This window comes from Stenella coeruleoalba (assembly GCF_951394435.1).
Source record: "Stenella coeruleoalba genome assembly, chromosome: 2".
In the NCBI taxonomy this organism is placed as follows: Eukaryota; Metazoa; Chordata; class Mammalia; order Artiodactyla; family Delphinidae; genus Stenella; species Stenella coeruleoalba.
Genome location: NC_137147.1, coordinates 83,746,146 through 83,760,134, shown reverse-complemented (window position 1 = coordinate 83,760,134; position 13,989 = coordinate 83,746,146). Strand labels below are relative to the sequence as shown.

General features: G+C 47.0%; 1 protein-coding gene across 1 annotated transcript; it reads right to left on the bottom strand.

Moving 5' to 3' along the window:
• Nucleotide 1: 1 nt before the first annotated feature.
• On the bottom strand, nt 2-3,906 carry GCHFR (GTP cyclohydrolase I feedback regulator). Its single transcript, XM_079913716.1, has 3 exons — nt 3,773-3,906; nt 1,910-2,004; nt 2-685 (listed from the first exon to the last, which is right to left on the bottom strand). Exons 1-3 carry the CDS (start codon nt 3,806-3,808, stop codon nt 562-564), a joined length of 255 nt encoding a protein of 84 aa, XP_079769842.1. The 5' UTR covers nt 3,809-3,906; the 3' UTR covers nt 2-561.
• Between the last annotated feature and the right edge of the window lie 10,083 nt (nt 3,907-13,989).

The window sequence follows — 13,989 nt, the reverse complement described above, 5'->3', positions numbered from 1 at the left end:
TTTTTAGAGTCTACCTCTATTGCATACATAGGTGTAGGGTGTGGGCCTGCCCAAGCGTGGCCTTGGTTTCTGGGTTCTGCCTCGGAGGGCTCCACCCAGGCCTGGCTCTCCCTCCCAGGGAGGCGCTCCACACGGTGAGAGTCAGTGGCCAGCAGAGCAGAGGAGCAGCCACTCATCACAGCCCTTTACTGGCTTGGACTAGCTACGCAGGACCCACACGCCCAGTCCTGGAGCCATGCTCCGCGGGGGCACCCAGCTCCCTGCCAGGGGCAGCCTGGCTCTTGCCAGCTCCTCAGCCTGCCACAGAACACGGCCTCCTCCAGGGCCCGTGCCAGGCCTGAAGCTGGAGGGGCAGCTGGGGGCACCAGGCCCAGAGGCCCTGCCCCCCCACTGGCTGAGGCAGGTTTCAGAGAAGGCCGTTCATTGCCCAGTGGTGCTGGGCGAGGAAAATGACGACTTGGGAAGAATGGGCAGGGCGGTGAGTGAGGCAGGGTCCTGGGGTCGGGGCCCATGGCAACCACTCCAGAGAAGGGGTGACTGCAGCTCCTCAGCGTGGGAGGGTCACTCCTTGTGCAGGCACCACACCAACGTCTGGCCCACCCCTGTCATGCTCAGCACACGGAAGCCTCTGCGCTCCAGCTTGTCAAGGACTATTCGAGGAGGGTCATTGACGTAGTACTCACAACTGCGAAGAGAAGGAGGGTGGCGTGAGGGGGTACACAGCACAGCCCTGCGTACCAAGCTAGTATCTGCTGCAGACTAGGCCTGGTCAGGAGTACTCCTAACAGGGACTGACGTTTGCTGGGTGCCTTCTGGGTGCCGGGCTGAGTACACATTCCCTGCCCCTCATCTACTAAGCTCTTTGCATCATCTCATTTATTCCTCCCAACAACCTAAGGAAGGTACTGTTATTGTTCCCATTTTATAAGTGAGAAAAGAGAGGAGTAAAGCAGCTTTCCCGATGTCATCCAGAGAGTAGAACCGGCATGAGTCTGACAACAGCTCCATGTGCCCTGGGCCACTGCCCATTCAGCAGGAGCGGCCTGCTCTCCCTGGGACCCTCCCCCAGGCCTCTGCCCTCTTGCTGCCTGGCTGTCCTGTAGTCGTGGAGCAATAAGTTGGGCCCCCAAGAGCTCCTGGCTCTGAGTGCCACTCCCTAGGATGGAGAATGCCTGGTTTCCCTTCTTTCAGGGTTAATTGATTCTGAAGGGCCATCAAGTAGATAAAGGGCTGAAGCCCCAGGCTGGGCATCTGAGAGACAAAAGCCTTATGGCAAAGGGATGGCGTTGGCTTCTGCCCTCCAACCCTGACCAGGGGGCTACGGCCAGCTTGCCTCCTCTTTCCCTTCTTCTAACTGGGGTGCACTCTGGTGACCCTTCTCAGGAGTTTGAGCCAGAGTTCTCCCTGCCTACGGCAGGAAGGGGTGAAGGGCAGAAAAGGAAGCATGAATCACTGTTTAGACTTGGGGCTGGTGTGAAGGATGCCAAGGGAAGTGGCTAAGTCCCCAGGTAGCAGCTGAACTGGAAGCAGGACCCAGGCTCCCTTCTCCCTGTTTCTAGGGCTGAGCTTTGTTACTTAGCCATCTCTTCAAGACAGAAGCCTTTCTCTGTGTTTGTCTTTGCCTTGATGGGATCCAGTTTAGAGATGAGAGGGCAGGGCAAGGAGCAGTCCACTTGCAGAGTCCTATACTCAGGGAACCAGACTCTGTCCTGGGACTTTGTCCAGGGGCTCCCTTGTGAAGGGAGGGCCAGTGGGAAAGCTCTCAGAGAAAGCCTACAGAGGACAGATCCCCAGGATGCAGGCAGAGGGGTCCTGAGGCTAGGCAGTGGCATTGTCCTGTTGTGTAAAAGGAACAGAGACAGGTCTAGGGGCTGGCAAGGAGAAGATCCTTAGGAATGCTACTACTTACAAATTGTTTCCCAGGACACTTCTTTTTGAGGCCCCCAGATGCCGCATCAGTTCTGGATCGGAGTGCTCATCGCCCACCATGGTGGGGCCCACCTCCTGCAAGGTAAGTCACAGCGGCTGCTTGGCTGGCTGCCAGGTAGAGGTGAGCTATCTCGCCTCTCCTTCCTCCCCCGCCTGCTGGCTCTGAGCCCGCTTCAGTTAAAGAATGGAGGGAGAGGAAAGGAATCTTGGGGGCTAAACACAAGCTGGGAAGGGGTGGAGTCCATCAGTGATCAGGCTGAGTCATGTGGGGCCTCCCTGCACCCTCTAGGCCGGGCTGGGCAATGCCCAACTACTGGCACCTTCACGCCAGGCACCACCACCTATATCTGTGTATCAGAATAACCTGGAGAACAGAGAAATGAGAACATGTCCACACAAAAACTTGCACACAAATGTTCACAGTAGCATTATTCATAATAACCAGAAAGTGGAAACAACCTAAATGTTTGTCAACTGATCAGTGGATAAATAAAATGTGGTATAGCCATTCAATGGAATTTTATTTGACAATAAAAAGGAACGAGTATTGATGTGTGCTACAGTATGGATGAACCTTGAAAACATCACGTAAGTGAAAGAGGCCAAAGACCACATATTACAACGAAAAGTAGACGGGTGGTTACCTAGGGCTGAGGGGCCCGGGGGAGATGAGTGACTGCTAAGGACAGGGTATGAGTACAGGGTTTCTTTTTACGGTGATAGAAATGTTCTAAAATTGCCTATGGTGGTGGATGCACAACTCTGAGCAAGCTAAAAAACAAAAACAAAAACCCCATCACCATTGAATTGTACACTTTGGTGAATTCTGTCGTGATATGTGTAATATATCAATGAAACTTATTTTTTTAAGTTGCTTGAGGAGCACTGAATTCCCAAGCCTCAGGCTTCCAGAGTGCTTCCGGAGGTCTGGGAAGGGGTCCAGGAGTCTACATTTTAACAACTGCACAGCTGACTGGTGCTTAAACCACTGCCCTGTGTTACTGCCGAGACCTCTCCTGCCCAGTGGTGAGCCCATCTGTTATTTCCTGCATCCCAAGGGAGCTGTGTACCCTCTGATGGATCACCCAAGCACTGGGGAGTGGGAAGGGGCAGAGGAGCATCCTGCTACCCAGGTTGGGAACCCGGTCATATTATTCTGAAGCCAGATGGGGACTCATGGAGCAACCAGCACCTTCTTTTTGCAGAGGAAACTGCGCCCAGGGAAAGGGGCGTGGTTTCTGACTGTTGAATGGTGTTCTCCCATCTCTAACTCCATGGGCTGTCTCGGGTTCTTTCTTCTCTTCCTTTTCTAAGGTCTCAGGAGAGCTCTTCCTGGAAGTGCCTAAGGGTGTAGCTAGTGGGCCACTCGGCACAGGGGTCTTGGCGTCTTAGCACATCCTTTAACAAACCTCTCTCCCTCAGGTTAGTGCACTCCCACTCCCCACTCCCTGGCAGAGTGGCTCTGTGTGGGGCAGTGGGTAATGCACATGTGAGACCAGGACTTCCTGGGTCCCTCCCGAAGGCTCCCGACCTCCCGCAGGCAGGTAGGACCGGAGCCACAGGCGCCCGGAGCTCGCTGGGTGGTGGGGACGCACTCACCTGGCCCCCTTCGCGGCGCTGGAGTCGCCGGGCTACCAGAGCTCTCTGAGTCCCTGAATCCAGGCTAAGTCCAAGACCCAGCCTCCCTCCCGGCCGCCCAGGGGGGCGTGTTCCGGGCGGCTTCCGGGTCCGGCCACGCGCGGGCGTCGCCCGGGAGGGAGGCGCCGAGATGCGGTCTGCAGCGCCCCCCGACCCCTGACCCGGGCCGAACGCCAACTCCCAGGGATGGCCAGCGGGTACTTACCATGCGGATCTGGGTGCTGATGAGCAGGTAGGGCATGGTGCGCGCGTCCCGGTCAGGATCTCTCCCTAGACTTTGGGCCCGGCGCAGACGCCAGCCCCTCGGGCTACGGGACTGCGACCGGCCACCTGGAGTCCAGTTACTCCTGCTCTGGCCTCCGGCTGCGCCAATCCAGCAGCTCCTGGCCCGTTACCGCCTCGGCCGGCCAATCAGAAGCTGGCGCCCGTGACACGCCCCGGAGCTCGACGATTCGAGACCCGCCCCCAGCGCTAGGGCAGCGCCCTGAGACCCTTGGTTTCCGCCGACGCTTCCGCGGGTAGTCCGGAGGCGAGGCGGGATCTGTGTTGGGCGCGAGGGAGGGCGGGGTGTCGCTCCCCCAGCCCCGGACCGGAGACCGGGGTGGCGCGCCGGGCTCTGCCGGCTGCGGCGGGCCGTGGCGCCCTGCGCGCGTGTTGACTTTGCGCCCTGTTACTGCAACACCTTTGGTAACAGGTTCCAAAGTCCTCCTGGTCCCCGCCCCCTCCCCTGTGAAGCAGAGCAGGGTGCAAACGGCTACCCCACTGAGGCCTCCCAAGCTCCTGCCCACCCCACCCGCGGAAGGCCTCTAAAATGTTTAGCGGATCCCCACTTCCCGGCCCCAAGACACGTTCTCCAGAGATTACTTCAGCGCGCGGGAGACAGGCAGGAGACCCCTCGGGTGCACTGCGCTTTCCCGCCTTCCCGACCGTAATTCTTAGTACAGCGGCGGAACCGTGCATTTCTGTGGCCTTGTAGGTAAATCTGTAAAGGAACTGAGCGCTTGGCTGAGTGCCAGGCCTGGAGAGACTTAAACCAACGGAATCTGGCCGTCGGTTCAGAGAGTTTCCGGCGAAGCTGGAGAGACTCAGCGCACGTGTAAGAGCTCACAAGGCAACACCTGGGGGCAAAAGAAACTTCTGCGCACCAGCCACCAAAGAGAGTGCAGCGAGTTCACCTCCACGTGTCTACGCCTTCATCTGAATGTATCAAAGTCTGACAACTGAACATTCTTTATCTGCCTTGCTGTGATTGGTTCTTTAAAAAGAAAGCAAGACAGTGGGATGAATTGGGAGACTGGGATTGACATACATACATTAATATGTATAAAATAGATAACTAACAAGAACCTGCTATTTAGCACAGGGAACTTCAATGTACAGTAGAAACTAACACAACATTGTAAAACAACTATACCCCAATAAAAAAATAAAAAAATTAAATACTTGGAGCTTGTAACCTTCCCTCCAGGCTCTTGAAAAATCTTCACTTCACTGAAGGGTACGCTCTGTGCCTCCAGCACTTTGACCCATGTGGAGAAAGGTATAAGGAAAATAGGAAGTTGTAATCCTAAAGGATCCTTACTGGTCTAATTTATTTTTCTGTACTCTCTATCCCTATCCTCAACCTCCAGGACTAACAGTTTAGCTAGAGAGATAAGACATGTTCAAGATTAACAAACGATTTGTTAAACTGACAAACGATTAATGCCCAGGACATATAAAGAACTCTTACAAATTAGGGAGAAAAAGATAAATCAATAGAAGAAACATGGGCAAATGACTCAATTAGGCACTTTTCAAAAGAGAGAGTGGAGATGGCCAATAAACTTATAACATGATGTTCAATATCATTGGAAATCCCAGAAATGCATATTAAACCAGTGAGATACTGCTTTACAGATTTGCAAAAAATAAAAATGTGTAAGCATCATGTATTGGTGAAGATGTCTAACAATTGAAATATTACTGTTGGGATTGCAAATTGTTATGACTGATACAATCACCTTGGAAAACAATTCGGCATCGTCTAGTAAAGCTTAAGACATGCATCACCGTGACCCACCAAACCTCTCCTAGATAAACCTAGGAGAACTCACTGACCGCATCAGGATACACATACAAGAATATTAAAAAAAAGAATATCCATAATAGCACTGTTTGTAACTAGCAAAAAACTGGAAATAGACTTTATGGCCAACAAAAGTGGAGTTTTTGGTTGATTCATACAATGGAAACTATAGCAATGAAAATGCTGAATGAAAAAGCAAATCTTGGAAAAATACAGAATAATTCTATTTACCTAAAGCTCACAAACATGCAAAATTAAACAGTATATGGTTCGGAGATAAAGACATGCGTGGTCAGATTAAAAAGAAAAGGAAATGATAAATGTAATATTCAGGGGAGTGGTTACCTCTGAGAAAAGGGAAAGGGATGGAGTGGAGACAGACATGCAGGGTTTTGGGTTTTTTTTGATTGGAGTATAATTGCTTTACAATGTTGTGTTAGTTTCTGCTGCACAGTGAAGTGAATCAGCCATATGCATACATACATCCCCTCCCTCTTGGACCTCCCTCCCCCCACATCCCACCCAAGTAGACCATCACAGAGCACCGAGCTGAGCTGCCTCTGCTATACAGCAGGTTCCCACTAGCTATCTATTTTACACATGGTAGTGTATTTATGTCAAACCTAATCTTCCAATTCATCCCACCCTCCCCTTCCCCACCCGCCGTGTCCACACGTCCGTTCTCTACGTCTGCCTTACTATTCCTGCTCTGTAAATAGGTGCGTCTGTACCATTTTCCTAGATTCCACATATATGCGTTAATATATATTTGTTTTTCTCTTTCTGACTTACTTCACTCTGTATGACAGACTCTAGGTCCATCCACATCTCTACAAATGACTCAATGTCATTTCTTTCTATGCCTGAGTAGTATTCCATTATATATATGTACCACATCTTCTTTATCCATTCATCTGTCAATGGACACTTACGTTGCTTCCACGTCCTGGCTATTGTAAATAGAGCTCCAATGAACATTGGGGTGCATGTGTCTTTTTGAATTATGGTTTTCTCAGGGTATATGCCCAGTAATGGGATTGCTGGGTCATATGGTAGTTCTATTTTTAGTTTTTTAAGGAACCTCCATACTGTTCTCCACAGTGGCTGTAACAATTTATATTCCTACCAACAGTGTAAGAGGGTTCCCTTTTCTCCACACCCTCTCCAGCATTTATTGTTTGTAGGGTTTTTTTTTTCATAAATGAGTTTTTTTATTCAAACAATATAATTGCTTAAACAGAAAACTCAAGATAAACTCAATGTACAAGAATACAGGTACAAAAATTACAGAATTATTTATAATAGCAAAAAGACATTTAGAAACAACTTATATAATACTCAAAAGGTATTTGCTAACTACAATCATAATAAACTCACTCATTAGACAATTATACATTATTGAAAATTAAATATGGATGCTTTTCCTAATCTTGAGCAAAAAATGAATAAGTTGCTGAAGAATCCAGATAGTATGCTCCCGTGTATATAAAATGGAAAAATATGAAAATTGACATGTTTTTTGTTGATATGTACATGTGTAATAAACTTATGAATGGGAACATAAAAAACAAAATTCAGGGCAGTGGTTACATCTAGGAGGGGGTATAGAGAGTAAGGATGGCGAGATCATGGAAGGTTACCCAGGGACCTTAAATAGTACTGGTACTGTTTTGTTTGTTTGTTTGTTTTGCGGTACGCGGGCCTCTCACTGTTGTGGCCTCTTCCACTGCAGAGCACAGGCTCCAGACACGCAGGCTCAGTGGCCATGGCTCACAGGCCCAGGCGCTCCGCGGCATGTGGGATCTTCCCAGACCGGGGCACGAACCCCTGTTCCCTGCATCGGCAGGCGGACTCTCAACCACTGTGCCACCAGGGAAGCCCAACACAGGTTTTTATTATATTTTTATGGCACCATTTTATGTTTGGAATAGTTCATAAGAGAGCCTTCCCTACAATTCCGGCCTTTTTGGTGAGATTTACAAGGGCTGCAAATATTCTCACGCTCTGGGTGTCTTCTTAGTTGATCTTATCCACATCTCTTCCCCAAATCTCTTTGGCAAGTGTCCTCAAATCCTGTGCATCTCAAGTCTCTGATCATTGAGCAGACATTAGGTACAGTCTGTGATTTGGTGTCAATTAATACAATGGACCATGCCTCCTTTCTTTCTCATGCCACCCCGTGATTCCAGGACCCTTGTATTCTGGTAAGGGAGAAACAAAATATAAATTTGTTTTGGATTCAGAGCTTAAACATTATTTTGTAGGACAGCACTCCAAACTCTAAAAGTCATTTCCCTGCTGTTTCCTAAATTGGGTCTTCAGTTGTCCAGTTTATCATTCATTTTATAAGAGCAGCTGCTTCTGTGTTATAGGCCAGTGAATTCCATAGGCAACGGTCCATGTTTCACTTTTTTAGGAAGAGATTTAGCCATTGTTTTGGAGTGCATTATTGGGCATTAAAGTAATTTGTAAATTTGCAGACAGGCAGGGATATCATATGCAAATTCAGAATAAAGTTCATGCCTGTGTAGGTATCGCAGCCTCACAATGATGGAAGGAAGCCACAAATAGTCATCCTTCTCCACATAGCTGGCTGGTTTGCAGTACCAGGGAAGATACACAGTATTGGGCTCTGCTGTTGGCAGTTTGGGCCCTCAGGAGTTGTATTAACCAGATCATGTTGGTTGGGGGAAGTCCATGTGATTCAGCCCATGAATGACCTTCATCTTATACATTAGATTCTCTTTGTTCATGAACCCATTGCACAAGCAGCAGATGGTTAGGGATATTCTCAACATCTGTAGAATGGGCCATTCTGTCCATTTGATTATTGAGATTCCTCTGCTCTGAATAACCTTTGGTGAGACTTTGCATGGGATAGATTTCATCTTCCACCCCTGTGCCCATTCTGAGAGGTCTATTTGCACAGCTCTTCTGCAGAAATCCTTGTCATCAATCATCTAATCTTATTCTTTTGAAATTCCTGAGCATCAAGCAATGCCCACGAATCTTGTTTGTAGATTTTTTGATGATGGCCATTTGGACTGGTATGAGGTGATACCTCACTATAGTTTTGATTTGTATTTCTCTAATAGTTGGTGTTGTTGAGCATATTTTCATGTGCCTCTTGGCCATCTGTATATCTTCTTTGCTGAACTGTCTATTGAGGTCTTCTGCCCATTTTTTGATTAGGTTGTTCGTTTTTTTGATATTAAGCTGCATGAGCTATTTATATATTTTGGAGATTAATCCTTTCTCTTGCTTCATTTGCAAATATTTTCTCCCATTCTGTGGGTTGTCTATTCGTCTTGTTTATGGTTTCCTTTGCTGTGCAAAAGCCTTTAAGTTTCATTAGGTCCCATTTGTTTATTTATTTTTTTAATTTTCATTACTCTAGGAGGTGGGTCATAAAAGATTTTGCTGTGATTTTTGTCAAAGAGTGTTTTTCCTGTGTTTTCCTCTAAGAGTTTTATGGTGTCTGGTCTCACATTTGGTTTTTTTTAAAATTTTATTTATTTATTTATTTTTGGCTGCATTGGGTCTTTGTTGCTGCATGCGGGCTTTCTCTAGTTGCAGCGAGTAAAGGCTACTCTTCATTGCGGTGCACGGGCTTCTCACTGCAGTGGCTTCTCTTGCTGTGGAGCACGGGCTCTAGGCGTGCAGGCTTCAGTAGTTGTGGCTCGGCGGCTCCAGAGTGCAGGCTCAACAGTTGTGGCGCATGGGCCCAGTTGCTCTGCGGCATGTGGGATCTTCCCGGACCAGGGATTGAACTTGTGTCCCCTGCATTGGCAGGCGGATTCTCAACCACTGCGCCACCAGGGAAGTCCCTACATTTAGGTCTTTAATCAATTTTTTTTTCCCCTGTACACGGACCTCTCACTGTTGTGGCCTCTCCCGCTCCGGAGCACAGGCTCCGGATGCGTAGGCTCAGCGGCCATGGCTCATGGGCCCAGCTGCTCCGCGGGATGTGGGATCCTCCCAGACCGGGGCACGAACCTGTGTCCCCTGCATCGGCAGGCGGACTCTCAACCACTGCGCCACCAGGGAAGCCCCTTTAATCCATTTTGAGTTTATTTTTGTGTATGGTGTTAGGTAGTGTTCTAATTTCATTATTTTACATGTAGTTGCCCAGTTTTCCCAGCACCATTTATTGAAGAGACTGTCTTGTCTTCATTGTATATTCTTGCCTCCTTTGTCATAGATTAGGTGACCATAGGTACGTGGGTTTGTCTCTGGGCTTTCTATCCTGTACCGTTGATTTATATTTCTGTTTTTGTGCCAGTACCATATTGTCTTGATTACTGTAGCTTTGTAGTATAGTCTGAAGTCAGGGAGCCTGATTCATCCAGCTTCGTTTTTCTTTCACTAGATTGCTTTGGCTATTCGGGGTCTTTTGTGTTTCCATACAAATTGTATAATATTTTGTTCTAATTCTGTGAAAAATGCCATTGGTAATTTGATAGGGATTGCATTGAACTTGTAGATTGCTTTGGGTAGTATAGACATTTTCACAATATTGGTCTTTCCAATCCAGGAACATGGTATCTCTCCATCTGTTTCTGTAATCTTTGATTTCTTTCATCAGTGTTTTATAGTTTTCTGAGTATAGGTCTTTTGCCTCCTTAGGTAGGTTTATTCCTAGGTATTTCATTCTTTTTGTTGTGCTGGTAAATGGGATTGTTTCCTTAATTTCTCCTTCTGATCTTTGGTTGTTAATGTATAGGAATGCAAGAGATTTCTGTGCATTAATTTTGTATCCTGCAACCTTACCCAATTCATTGATTAGTTCTAGTAGTTTTCTGGCAGCATCTTTAGGATTTTCTATGTATGGTATCATGTCATCTGCAAACAGTGAGTTTTACTTTTTCTATCCCAATATGTATTCTTTTATTTCTTTTTCTTCTCTGATTGCCATGGCTAGGACTTCCAATACTATGTTGAATAATAGTGGCGAGAGTGGACATTCTTGTCTTGTTCCTGATCTTAAAGGAAATGCTTTCAGTTTTTCACCATTGAGAATGATGTTTGCTGTGGGTTTGTCATATATGGCCTTTATTATGTTGAGGTAGGTTCCCTCTATGCCCACTTTCTGGAGAGTTTTTATTATAAATTGGTGTTGAATTTTGTCAAAAGCTTTTTCTGCATCTATTGAGATGATCATATGGTTTTTATTCTTTTTAAAATTATTTATTTATGGCTGCATTGGGTTGTCGTTGCTGCAGGTGGGCTTTCTCTAGTTGTGGCGAGCGGGGGCTCCTCTTCGTTGTGGTGCGTGGGCTTCTCTCACTGAGGTGGCTTCTCTTGTTGTGGAGCACAGGCTCTAGGTGCGCAGGCCTCAGTAGTTGTGGCGCACGGTCTCAGAAGTTGCAGAGTCGCTGGTTCTAGAGCACAGGCGTCGCTGGCTCTAGAGCACAGGCTCGGTAGTTGTAGTGCACAGGCTTAGTTGCTCCACAGCAACTAATGTGGGGTCTTCCCAGACCAGGGCTCGAACCCGTGTCCCCTGCATTGGCAGGTGGACTCCAAACCACTGCGCCACCAGGGAAGCCCCTGGTTTTTATTCTTTAATTTGTGAATATGGTAAACAGACCAATCACAGGTAATGAAATTGAAACTGTAATTAAACATCTTCCAGCAAACAAAAGTCCAGGACCAGATGGCTTCACAGGCGAATTCTATCGAAATTTAGAGAAGAGTTAACACCTATCCTTCTCAAACTCTTCCAAAAAATTGCAGAGGGAGGAACACTCCCAAACTCGTTCTGCAAGGCCACCATCACCCTGATACCAAAATCAGACAAAGGTATCACAAAAAAAGAAAATTACAGAGGAATATCACTGATGAACATAGACACAAAAATCCTCAACAAAATAGTAGCAAACAGAATCCAGCAACACATTAAAAAGATCATACACCATGATCAAGTGGGATTTATCCCAGGGATGCAAGGATTCTTCAATATACGCAAAACAACGAACGCAGGGTTCTTAAAAGACAAAAATGATGTTCTCTTTCTTACACTAGGACGGGCGTGCAAAGGGTTATAAATGTACTCAATTTTTATACATGTATTATAAGTATTATTTTGTAGCCATTAAATAGTTTATAAGAACAATTTTTTTTTCAGTGTCAAGCGTATTAGAGGTTAGACACAAGAGGTAAGGCCACCATCCCAAGGCATATGTCGCCTCTCTTGAAATAACTAGGTACATAAGGCTCTCGTGTTTTGGGCAGAGAGCAGGACAGGGGTTTGGGGTCTGCTCTACTCTCTTCTGTCAGGCTGGGCCGTTGAGGAGTGAGGATGAGACAGGAGGGCAGTGCCTATCTCAGACTGCCAGGGATTTATTACATTTGCAAAACTGGTCTGCAGATGCAGCATAAGATAGAGCGCTCCATCCAGAATCACCCAGCCCACGGCTGATTCCCCTGGCAGACGCATGCATACTGGATAACATCTCTAATATCCAGGAGGAAATGAATTCCCCTACTTGGTTTTCCCATCTGGCCTCGCCCCTTGCCACAATGAGTTTATCTGGCAGATCTCCCTTCCCTGTAAAAAGAGGAGAAATTGTTCTTCTACAACTCAGCTTTCATTATGAAAATGAAACTGTGTCCACAGTGGTAAGGGAGGTTTGTGACTAGCAGAAATTCTTCAGCCCGTTTTACAGAACAACAGATAAGGAACAGCTTGTTAAAAACCCCTCTGCTTGTAAACTACCTTCACAGATTAAGCTACCTTTAATTTGTTTTTTTACCCTGTTTAATTTCATACCCTCCAGGCATCGCATAGCCTGGGTAATATATCACAAGACTCCTTAACCACCCCTACAGATAACACTTCTGAAGTATGGGTCGCTATAGTAACAGGGGCTTAATTTGTTTTTTCAGAACTTTGAATCAGCTCTTGGTCAGTTCAATCTGGCTAAGGCTGGTTGGGACCACTGACCCTAAAGCTGGGCCCTCACAGGTGTCCAATGAACAACCTTTTGACGTAAGAAGGCCAAAAGTCCACTCTCAGATCACACTAAGCCCCTCCATTTTTGAACATGCATCACATGAAGAAGCATATAATCCAGATACGCCTGCGCAAAACACCATTTACCTCACCTTTCCCTACCTCTGATCACCTTTCCCCATGCCTAGGTCTACACTACTTCTTTATCCCATAAATAGCTCAAACCTTCAGAGAGGCGGATCTGAGATTTGTTCTCCCGTCTCCTGGCTTGGCTGCCTTGTGAATAAATTATTTTTCTGCCGCAAACCTCTGTGTCTCAGCATTTGGCTTGCCACACGTTGCGCAAACAAACCTGGTTTGGTAACAAAAGCATTGTCAGTGTGGCAGGGGCTGGATATTGGTCGTTCTTTATTTTCTTCTTTTCTCCATTCAACTTTTATGAATGGCTTTTGCATTAGAGCTCTGCTAGGCATAGGGGATGAATCAGGCATGAACTCTATCCTGGAAGAGTGAGCAGCCCAGTGGGGTAGACAGACTAGAAAGCAAATAATCATGGAACCAAGTGTAATAGAGGTAAACAAGCCTCAAGAGCAAAGAAAGATAAAAAGATTAATTCCACTAAGATGGTGGTCTGGGAAAGTTTCCCAGAGGAAACGGGTTTTTATTCCCTCTAAAGTAAAATTAATATTTTTTCTAATTAGAAAAGAAATACATGCTTATTTCAGAAAAATGAGGAAAAATATGGAAAAGATATTAAAAACATTCCTTTCTCACCACCAAGACAACATAGTTAATCTCTTAGTGTATCACAAGAGGTACTAATCAAACCGAGTCCTTAAAAATGAGTAGCAGGTATTGGTGAAGTTCTGTTCCTTAGGCAGTGGGATGGGTACCTCATTGCTTTTCACTGATTCATTGCAAGGTACCTATGCATCAAATGTACTCTTTTTTATTATTAATTAATTAATTAAATTTTGGCTGTGTTGGGTCTTCATTGCTCCGTGTGAGCTTTCTCTAGTTGCGGTGAGCGGGGGCTACTCTTCGTTGCAGTGCACGGGCTTCTCATTGCGGTGGCTTCTCTTGTTGCAGAGCACGGGCTGTAGGCACGCGGGCTTCAGTAGTTGTGGCACGCGGGCTTAGTTGCTCTGTGGTATGTGGGATCTTAGTTCCCTGACCAGGGCTTGAACCCATGTCCGCTGCATTGGCAGGTGGATTCTTTTTTTTTTTTTTTTTTTGCGGTATGCGGGCCTCTCACTGTTGTGGCCTCTCCCGTTGCGGAGCACAGGCTCCGGACGCGCAGGCTCAGCGGCCATGGCTCACGGGCCCAGCCGCTCCGCAGCATGTGGGATCTTCCCGGACCGGGGCACGAACCTGTGTCCCCTGCATCGGCAGGCGGACTCTC

Bases quoted from the DNA above. Each gene is read 5' to 3' on its own strand.
- GCHFR (XM_079913716.1), bottom strand. From the start codon at position 3,808: ATGCCCTACCTGCTCATCAGCACCCAGATCCGCATG. The intron at 2,005-3,772 runs GTAAGTACCCGC...CTTACCTTGCAG, and splicing joins TCAGCACCCAGATCCGCATG to GAGGTGGGCCCCACCATGGT. The intron at 686-1,909 runs GTAAGTAGTAGC...TTCTCTTCGCAG, and splicing joins AGTGTCCTGGGAAACAATTT to TTGTGAGTACTACGTCAATG.